The following is a 10,941-nucleotide window of genomic DNA, read 5'->3' as shown; positions in this document are numbered from 1 at the left end:
TTCCTTCCTTCCTTCCTTCCTTCCTTCCTTCCTTCCTTCCTTCCTTCCTTCCTTCCTTCCTTCCTTCCTTCCTTCCTTCCTTCCTTCCCACAGAGGGAAAATTCTTCCTCTCATGCCATAATGTCAAAGTCTATACCAAAGCATATGACAATGAATAGGGATAAATAAATAGTGATGAAGCCCTGTTTTGGGCTACAACTTCAATTGGGAAGAGGTGTGGTTAGGCAATAGAGATCCAGATGGTTAGCAGAGCTATCAGGAAGGTGAAAGGATCGCTTGAGGGACTCAGGGATATTGAACCTAGAGAAATGAAAAACGAGGAGAGGGATGATGTGATAGCTATTTTCAAATGTTTAAAGATCTATCATGTGGAAGGAGGTATTAGATTTGTTCCAGAGGATGGAAACTAGAAGCAATGGGTAGAGACTATGAAGACAGAAATATCAGTTCATTATAGACAAAAATATAAGACGACCTTGTCAAGAATAATAGTTGCCCTATTGATCATGGTCTTCTTTGTCAGACATGTTGTAGAAGAGATCCCTGTTTAAGTGGGTGACCTTTGAGGTGTCTTCCTACTTGGAGGCTGGGATTCTATGATTCGTAGGTGAAAACTACCCTCTAGTGGCCAAAAGAAACATTTTTTAAAAGTCACATTAGTCACGTATGATTTTAATAAAATAATGAGACAGATTCTCTTGGGTTCGTTAACTGCCCTGGATTAATTTGCCAAAGAAGAGCTCCAGCAATGTCTTTAGAAGTGATAGTATTATAGGAATAAGTCTATATCTCCTAGGGTGACTACATGAAAGGAGAACACTTATTTGTGTGTTTTAGTTCAGACATATTTGCTTGAAAGGTCTGTTTGTTTCTTTACCTAAGCCTTCTCTTTAAGGATGTTCTAAGCTGTCACTTACAAATCTATGCTCTTTCTCTTTTCCCTAAACAAAATTTTTGAATAGAAAACCAAAACAGAAAGCCTAATGGAGAGGAAGTAGAACAGAGTTCTGGTCATTTTGCTATGGTTGCCCATAATTTAGAGGGGTTTCTTATAATTATGAATGTAAGCACAGATCCATTCCCTAATTTCAAACAAACATGAAATGACCTTACAATTGTTATAGATTTCAGCTTTTCTAAGGGTATTCTCTTCAATTTATTAAAATATCCAATTTTCCTAAAATTAGACTAATTGGAAATAGTTTACATTTCATAATCTGTTGTTCTACATCTTTTTTAAAAAAAATCATCTTCTAATAAGACCAGCACCTCCCTCTACATCCTCTATATTCACTTAGAATGTGCTTGTTTTTCCTGTCCCAGAAAAACAACAACATGAATGAGGTCAAACTTTTCCTGGGACAGCCAGTTATCAGGCTGCATATATTTAAAATATTAGTGAGGGATCACCATATCTCTCTGTAATTAGCCACAAAATTTAGAATTGTTATAGTGGAAAGAATGACAGTAAGCCCTTTACAAAACCAGCTACTTTGACGATAAGGACATCTTGTTTGTTTCTCTTTCAGCTCTTTCAAAGTTGGGACCATTTTCCCCTCTTCTGTCTGAATTGTCAGCATTTATCATAGTGTTTACACATAGCAGGAATTTAATAAATGCTTGTTGGGTTGCATCAAATTCAGGGATATCCCTATGCCATATAATGAGATTTCCATGACCTGGTTTCTAAATTGCATTTTAGCATGCTGTTTAGGGCTTCTGTTCATCTAGGGCTAATTAGTTCAGTTGGTTAGAGGAATGATCTTCAGAGTTAGCATTAAAGCCTTATCCCAAGGGTTGTGTGAACAACCCATAAAAGGGCAGAAAGGTGGGTCACATATAGCTATCTCCATGTAGTTGTGAAGTTTATCTTCAACACAACCACCACTACTCTTGTGTCCCAGTACTGCCCAGGCAGCTTTGCCTCTGTAAGTTTTCAATCTTTTCGTACCCCTCCACTTTCTATAACAAGAACCTGATCCTAGATAGGAGGCACCAACAGCAATAGACCTTGGGAGGTGCCATTGGGAAAATTCCATTTTCTCCTCTGAAATCCACTTGGCTTGCATCCCTCACCCCAGACAGGTTCTGGATGTGGGCACAGAACAAGGAGTAATAAGCCTATCTCCCTTTCAGTTTGGGTGGGATAGGGTGAATTCCATAGGAAGACTGGCTATGAGTAGGTTCTAATGTGCATCACTCATATCTTTACATTATCTTTCCTTCTAAATACTTCTTGCTAATCTTCATTTTTTAACATTTAAGTCATCTTACTCCCTATTCTCACTCCTTTTTTTGCATCTGATCAGTTGCCAAGTCCCCTTCTCTCTTCTCTTATGACCGCCACCCTAATTCATGCCCTCATCATCTCTGGCTCCAATTCATCCTCAACATAGCTACAAAAAGAGATAATCTGATCCTGCCATTTCTTTATTCACCAAACTTTAGTGCCCTTCATTGCCTCTAGGATCAAATATTATTTTATCTTTATTTTGTCCTTCTACAATTTCTATTATTTTGTCTTTTATACTGTAGTTGATTATTAGTTCTGCACTAAATACATATTTATACATAAATAAATTTATACAAATGTATCTAAGCTAGGGGCTCAGTGGATAGGCAGTCTGACCTGGAACCAGGAGGTCCTGTGTCCAAATCTGGCCTCAGACACTTCCTAGCTCTGTGACCTTGGCAAGCCACTTAATCCCAATTGCCTAGCCCTTACTAGTCTTCAGCTTTGGAACTGATTCTTAGTTTTGATTCAAAGACAAAAGAGAAGGGTTTAAAAATGTTTACCTTGAGGAGCGAATAGTCAAGGAAGTTTAGAGGCCACTGGTTATATCATGGTTCTAAATGAACAAAAGAATATGGGTTTCATCGCCAGTAGGATAAATTCTGTTCTGTTGATGGGCATAGACCTTGTGAACCCTTAACTCTGCCCAATCACTTTGCAAAGGCATGCCCTTCCTCCCAGAGGGGATGATGGGACAACAGAGGGGAAAAGGCCATACTCTAAGTGTCCCCTACAAGAACAATTCCTAGCATGCTCTGTGGATGATGGGTCAATCGCATCACCATTAGGGACACCATGTTGTTTATAGAGTCATGGAGCATACCATTTAGTGCCTGGGTTAGGCTTCCACAACATAGCTAGGCTTCATAACATCAATACTGAGGTTACATATGCTTAGAACCTGCTCCTAATTATGTGCTAAATTGGAAGATCAAGAAGACCAAAGGAAGGCAAGCCATGGTTAAATGAGGCATTTTTAAAAGAAGTTCTGAGGTTCTATGAATTAATGCTTCACTTCTTCTATTGCTTTTGGCTCTTTCTCCCATTCAAATTTTACAAGAATTGCTAACAAGCAGAAAAATCTTGTGATTTGAGGGTTTTTTTACCATATCTTCCTCCTTTGGCCCTGATACCATTGAGCAATGAAAATGAAAAAGAGCAGACAGCAGAAGGGAGAAGCAATAGTGGCCATCCACAAATGAGATGACTTGGAAACCACAGTTACTTGCAGAACTTCCTTCTTTTTTTTCATGGCTATTATTGTTCTTTCTGTGTGTATACACATACTTGTGCATTCTTGTCCATTATATTTGAGTTCACTTCCCTCAAAGAATCCTATAGAAGAAGTAGCAAAGCCTAATTGCAAAGCCTACATGATGTTCCCATCCTATTAGGAATAGTCTTCCCAATATTGATTCAAGGAAAAGTTGTAAGGCTGGATTTGAAGTCAGGAAGACCTAGGTTCAGATCCTATCTCAGACACTTACTATCTTTGTGTTGCTGAGCCAGGCAGCCAAAACTTTCTGATCTTCAATGTCCTCATCATTAAAATGGGGATAATACTAGCAGCCTGCCTCACAGGAATGTTGCGAGGATTAAATTAGATATAGTACATATGTAGAGTGCTTTAAAACTTCATGGTATTATTAAAACATAAGCTATTGTTATTATTGACCTTAATGCATCAGAGAAGCTCCCACAAAAATCTGGTTAGATCAGTTGAAGAAGGATAAAGAGTGATTATACATGTACACTTTTCCTTTTTCCTTTAAAAGACCTCTTAAGAACCTATTATGGGCAACTAGGTGGTACAATGGACAGAGTCCCCCTTCTTCATCAATGGAATGAGACAGAGAAGGAAATGGTAAACCACTCCAGTATCTTTGCCAAGAAAACTCCAAATGGGATTATGAGGAGTCAAAAGTGACTGAAACTGCTAAACAAGTATAAAAAAGAACCCTATTAAGACTTGATTTTTAAAGGATTTTACTTAGAAAAATACAAGATAAATGCTATTTGTTAAGACAGTTTGTAGTGATTAGTGGATTTAATCAAAATTATATGGAGCATTGACAACCACATAACCATGAAAAGCTTTTGTTTTCCTTTTGTCCAAAGCAGAGACACTAGCATCTCTATCTGCTATGGGTGACCTATTAGGATGTTTTAATTTCCCTAATGGAGACAAAAAGGATTTTATAATTTTATTTCATACCCCAGAGAAGAGGAAGAAAATAATTCCTCCAAGGTAGCAACAGAAGCACAGAGGAATATTCTGCCTTGCTCTTCATTGTAGTTTCAGGATAACAAAGAAAAATGTCCTATTTCAGTGAAGTCTGCCTATCGTGAAGGAAGCGATGTAGCTCCTAGTGTTGCCAAACACAGCGCCATTGTTTGTGCAAGCCTGATGAAGTAACTTGAGCCCCTTTGGTCCTTATTCTGTTCTCCAGAGGTACTTACTTACAGGCTAAAACCTGCCTTTGGTCCTGTTAGTTTTGTTTCATCCTTTAGACCTGTTAAAATCTTAACAGATCTAAGCCACGTGTTCTGTGTCATCTAGCTGTGCTCCTGCCTTCACCAAGTTTTATGTCATCCACAAATTTGATAAATACAACTTTTATGCCTTCAAAATTAAGAGAAATATTTTAGAAAAATTAGTCAGATTTCCTTCTTTAGATCCTTAGCCATTGCCAAGAATTATTTGCCTATACTGATTATCCACAAAGATAACATGATAGTATTTTTTGAAAAAAAAATCTCATTTTATTAATGTCTTGTTTTTTTTGTTATCCCAATTTCCAAATGTATACCCTCCTCAATTAAACCAATCTTTTTGACAAAGATTTAAAAACAAAGAGGGAAAAGGCAGTCCACCTGTCAACATTATCTGACAGTGTGTGGAATAGGCAATATCTCTTGTCCCTAAACTTTGCAAAAGAGGGAAGTGAGATGCTCCATTCTTCCTTTACAAAGCAAATTTTTGTTTTGTATGAAGTCATTTTTTATATTTATTTAGAAATATTCAAGTTCTTTTCCACCTTCCATTTAGGACATTCTATCACATGATCAGAGGGATAACCTTAATGTTGCCTTTAATGCTTTTATGCATTTGTCTTGAATGAGATTACTTTAATATCTCAACTAGCCATGATTGAATCTATTTGATTACTCCTTCCACCAGTGCAGATGGTAACTCTTTTCTGCCTCCATCTTTGGACAAGTAGACTGAGACTTGGAGAGCAGTAACTTCTTTAGGGTCCAAAAGATGGGAAATAGAAGAGATCGAGGCTCCTGAATCCAAGTTCAGTTCTCATTCCATTAATCCAAGATATGAAAGAGGACAAAGGAGAATCATTTTAATGGAAACTCTGTTAATGAGTTCAAGTAGAGATCAATTAAAAATTGTTATCACTCAGTTGTGTCTAACTCTTCCTTACCCTATATGGGATTTTCTTGGCAGACACTGGAATGGTTTGCCATATCCTTTTTAAGCTCATTTTACAGATGAGGAAACCGAGGTAAACAAGATTAAATGATTTGCCTGGGGTCATACAGTAAGTCTTCAAGGCCAGATTTGAATTCATGAAGATGAGTCTTCCTGACTTTAAGCCCCATCCACTTTTTTGTCATCTTGCTACTATAAACAAAGAAACCCAGATCTATTGACTTTTACCAGGTCCCCCACTCACTTATTTCACTACCCCTAATCAATATTTAACAGACCCTTATTAAGTGCCTATCATGTGACAAAAGCAAAAGTGAGTTTAGGATGTTTTTAGTCGAATCAGGGGAGATACAAATATAAAGGGATGTTCAGAATCACTACAAATTAACTGGCATTATAGGCTGGTGGTAGGGGGGTATGGGCAATAGCTAGCAGCTGAGAGGGGCAGGGAAGAGGGCAGGAAAGGCTTCCTGTGGAAGGTAGAGTCCTTTAAGGCATGGGGCAGAACCAGTTTGAAGGTACAGAGGTGGGAAGTGGGATGTTGTATAAGAAGAACAAGAAATTCAGTTTGGAGGTCTCATAGACTATATGAAAGAGGTGTGTATTTTGTAATTAGACTAGAAAGAAGTTGTGCAAACTAATCTGCTGGAGGGAGAGGAAATATTTCTGTAAATTCACAAAAAGTACTTGGGTTTGGAAAAAGACCAAAACAGCAGCAAAATTTTTTTTAAATTTTATATGATTCATATTTTTTCCCTTCCCTGCTCCCAACCTCCTCCCGTAGCCAACATGGAGTTCCATTGGGTTTTACATGTATCATTGATCAAGACCCATTTCCATATTATTAATATTTGCATTAGGGTGATTGCTTAGAGTCTACATCCCCAATCATGTCCCCATTGACCCATGTGATCAAGCAGTTGTTTTTCTTCTCTGTTTCTGCTCCCACAGTTCTTTCTCTGGATGTGGATGACATTCTTTCTCACAAGTCCCTCAGAATTGTCCTGGATCCTTGCATTGTTGCCAGTAGAGAAATCTGTTATATTCAATTGTGCCACAGTGTATCTGTCTCCAGCAGCTATAATTTTGACATATGAGTTCTGCTCTGTAGCATCTACTTCATGGAACTGTTGTCAGGTTCAATATGTGTAGATAAGACTTTGCAAACCTTTAGATATTATAGAAGGGCTGTTTTTTCTCACTACCATCACCACTACCAGCACCATCATTATCAAAAGCAGCAGCAGCATTATCAACATATGTTTCTTTAGGTAGATAATAACTCCATCCAAATACAGAGTGGGGAAAAAACCCACCACATTAAACATTTTATCCAAACCACCTAAAATAGCTATACTTTTTGATGGAAGTTAGTCTACTGACAAGGCAAATATAAAATTATTCCCACATCTGTGATAAGCAGAATAAATAAACCATGGAACCCATGAGAAGGTCTTATGAGACAGACATTTGAGCTTTGAGGATTTGGCTTTGATGAGTTACAAAGGCAAAGAAAGTGAATGGAACTCATTCCCACTTGGACAGGCGTTTATTTATCCTGATTATCTCAAGCTAGAGCCAACAATACTAATACTATTTGAATGGCTTCACATGTTTCTCCCTGCCTGGGAAGGGCCCATCCCCAAATGGGCCTGTTTTTGCAAAATTGGCAGCAGCATAGATGTCTTCAGAGATCAAAACAAATGGGGTGTCTTTTGGAAAATTTAGGGAATCTTATCTTTTTTCTCTATAAGTTAGATGAATTTAGAAGCTGAGGAGTTAAATCTCTAGTCAGAATAATTATGTATTCCTAAATATTTTGCTTTATTGAGGGCTACTTATATTAAAATTCAATGTTTTATAAGTAGTCATATGATGACATCACCCCCACTTTTAACTTCAAAACACATTAATACCATATTTAGCCTTTAACTGGCATTATTTTCCTGCATAAAAAAGAGAAACTATCATTAGTCTTTCCCATTCTAATTAAATTCAATTTAATATGAACATTTAATTTAGGTCAGAATGATTACTTTTCTAATTGAAGTAGAGGAGAAAATGTTTTCATGTCCATGTAAGAAAATTACAGCTTCTATCATTCATACACTATCCATTCATTCATCCAGTAGAAGCTTACTAAGATTCTGTTGTATGCAGAATACATCCTATTGTTGGAGGCTGGATATGCAGGTGCTGGAAATTTAGATAAAGTAAGGCGCCTGCCCACAGGGAGATAATAGTCTAATAAGCTTCATAAAAGAGTTAGACTAAATTACCTTTGAAGCTATTTCCAATTCTGAGATTCTGTGGTTCTATAACGATGTGTATATGAAACCTGTAGTCTAAAGCTAAGGCTTTCTGTGTAAATGGATTGAATTCCATTTTAGACAATTCTCACAAATCATCCTTTGCCTTGTGCCCCCACCCTGGGTTTTCCCATGGAAATATCAACATTTTTCTTAGGCATAAGTATCTATAGAAAAAGAAAAGGCCCCTTAGCTATCGTGCAACCACTTAGCCTAACAAGGTAGAATATGGGGCAAGCTTTACTTTCCCCAGTGGAAAGTTAAAGGAGTTATTCTTGAGCCCATAAATAATCAAAACCACTCTCCTTTCCTCTCTAGTGAGCTTCAGCCTCTCCCAGGGACCTGTCTAGTTTTCTAGACAACTTGTACTGCCCTGACGTTGAGCCTCTATTACAATGGAAAAACATATGACATTGCTAAAATGGCAAGCAGTGAACCCCAGTCCCCCTAGGAACTGCTACAACTCATACAGTCTTCCAGATTCACAAGGGAAAACAACTCAGCATTTCTGAAAAAGTCAGCCTCCTCTCCTTGCCCTCAACTTGATCATCTATTTGGGAATGAATGAAAGAATTAATAAATTCATTAATGAAAAAGCATTGTGCTAAGTGTTGGGGATATAAGTCCAAAAGTCCAAAAGCAAAGATGATCACTTCCATCAAAAGAGCTTATATTCCAATGAGGGAGGCAACATACATAAGGGTGCAGTGATCAGGAGAGGAGCCACATGATTCAAATAATTATTGGCTTAATGAGTGGGATCATGTGGAAGGAGATTAAGGCAAGGACAAGGTACAGATTTCTCCCCTCACATTTGAGCTTGAGTGCTGGCTTCTTCTGGGAACATCTTTGTGCTTTTACACCAATGTTCAGTTGATGCAATTTATGGAGGGAAGAGGTGTCCTTGAGGATCCAAGTCCTTCTGAGTGTGTAGTTTCTCTCTTTTCTGTATTCCTCTCTAGTCACTCTCCTCCCTTTATGTGCTGACATCTTCTTCTTTTTGATGGTCAAGTCCAAAGATCAAAGATATTAAAAGAAGGAATCAATTGAGCATTGAATATCCATGTACTTCATGGCAAATTAGGGTTAGTTCAAGGATAACCAGAGTAATGGGAGTTTGTAAAGGGTGAATTGTGTCAAGGAAATTTCATACCTTCTTAAGGAGCCATCTTAAAGACCAACACAAAACTTCAAGCAGTGGGCCAAAAGGAAAAATTTCATCCAAACAAGCTAAAGTATCGACACATCTACTTTCTACTTTTAAAATATCTGCTCTTCTAGAAGGGATTTTTTTTACATTTTCTATGTTCTATATGAACACAAGGAATTCACTCACTTAATTCAGTAATTTTAATTGAATTAAAACTAGTAATCACATTTCCATTATTTGGTATATTGAATATTATTAATTTTCTCTCAAACTTTGGTACAACTTTATTAGTAAACATAATTCGAGAAATACTCACGTGTTAACTTGCAAAAACCACTTGCCCTATTTTCTAAAAGTATACAAAAACCCAAATATTAAAATTTCCTTCACTTTTTCCTTAAAAATAAACCAACCCATCTCCTTTCCCACACAGAGATGTGTATATTTAGTGAAATCTGCATTATGGTGCTACTAGGAAATTAATGGAATTACACAAAATGGAAATTTATGGCTGACTCTCATATCTCAGTGCATCACCTCTCTGACCTAAAAACATTGATGATGATTCTCCCAACTTCTATATCAAATTCCTTAGTTCTTCCTTAGAAAATACCACATAATGCTGGTGGTGCTCTAAGAAACCATATCAGCAAGCTGCAGGCACTCCTGATACTGGTTTATGCAATACAAAATTGTGTTGAGTAGGATGCACATCATTGGCAGACAAAACCTCCTCTGCAAAAGCATATGAAGGGGTTCTTCTGTGGTCTTCAGCATCCATTCTGACAGCTGTACCACCCTCTCTATCAACACTCTCACTCCCTTCTCTCTCTCCCTCTTCCTCTATTTTTCTCCTTATTGTCTGTCTGTCTTTCTCACCTTCTCCCCACTTTCTTTTACCTTCTCCCTCTCTCTCCCTCCTTCTCTCCTTCTGCCTTATAAAAATGTAGGTCAGGGATGGGCAATGCTTTAATTGTCTTTCCCCAATATACTTTTTAGATTTATGTAACCAGAATCCCAGCTCCTTCAATCCCACATAAAAATATCATATCCTCTGTAAAAAGTCAACTTTCTTCCATGATGGCCAGTTAAAAAGAAGAGGAGAATAAAAGTCTGAAAATCTGGTTTTGATCCCAGATTTGCCATTTATTACCTGTATGCCCTTGGATTTTAATCTCTTTGGGCCTCAGTTTCCTTTTCTGAAAAATGACAGGGTTGGTAGATGACATCTAAGGTCACTTTGGACATGTGAGTCCTAGAAGCCAGTTAAGTGAGTTTTGAAGTGGAAATGTTTCCTAGTATTCTCTGTTCTCTTGTCTTGTAGGTTATCACGGACTTTATTGTGAAGAGGAAGATAATGAATGCCTTTCAGTCCCTTGCCAGAACGGGGCCACTTGCAGGGATCTTGTGAATAGCTATGAGTGTGTGTGCCTCCCAGAATATAAAGGTAAGAATCAACTTGGCCATTTTGGCCTGGGGTGAGGATAAGTGGTTTCACATTCTTTCTAAGAGCAGTTATTGTTCTGTTCTACTAAGGACTTTAGAGAGAAAGCTGTGTTGTCATGGAAAGTTTCTCTAGACTGGGATGGTAGATGGGTTATTCCCAACCAAGTTCTGTAACTAACTTTGGGCAAGTCACTTGACTTTTTTTCTCTTCCATAATTAACTGATATCTAAGTTTCCTTCTAGCTCTGATGCTGCATGATTTGGTTCATTAGAGAGGCAACATGGTGGACATACACTG

At 37.7% G+C, this 10,941-nt stretch overlaps 1 protein-coding gene across 1 annotated transcript in view; it reads left to right on the top strand.

The window, feature by feature from the left end:
- DNER (delta/notch like EGF repeat containing) overlaps nt 1-10,941 on the top strand; it is a 226,749-nt gene that overhangs the window by 171,266 nt on the left and 44,542 nt on the right. Inside the window, exon 9 of the mRNA XM_044669452.1 lies at nt 10,522-10,644. Coding sequence (XP_044525387.1) covers nt 10,522-10,644 — 123 coding nt within the window. The remainder of the gene's footprint in view (nt 1-10,521; nt 10,645-10,941) is intronic.

This window comes from Gracilinanus agilis, chromosome 3 (genome assembly GCF_016433145.1).
Source record: "Gracilinanus agilis isolate LMUSP501 chromosome 3, AgileGrace, whole genome shotgun sequence".
NCBI lineage: Eukaryota > Metazoa > Chordata > Mammalia > Didelphimorphia > Didelphidae > Gracilinanus > Gracilinanus agilis.
Note: the sequence above shows the minus strand (reverse complement) of the source record. Positions and strands in the feature narration are given on the sequence as shown.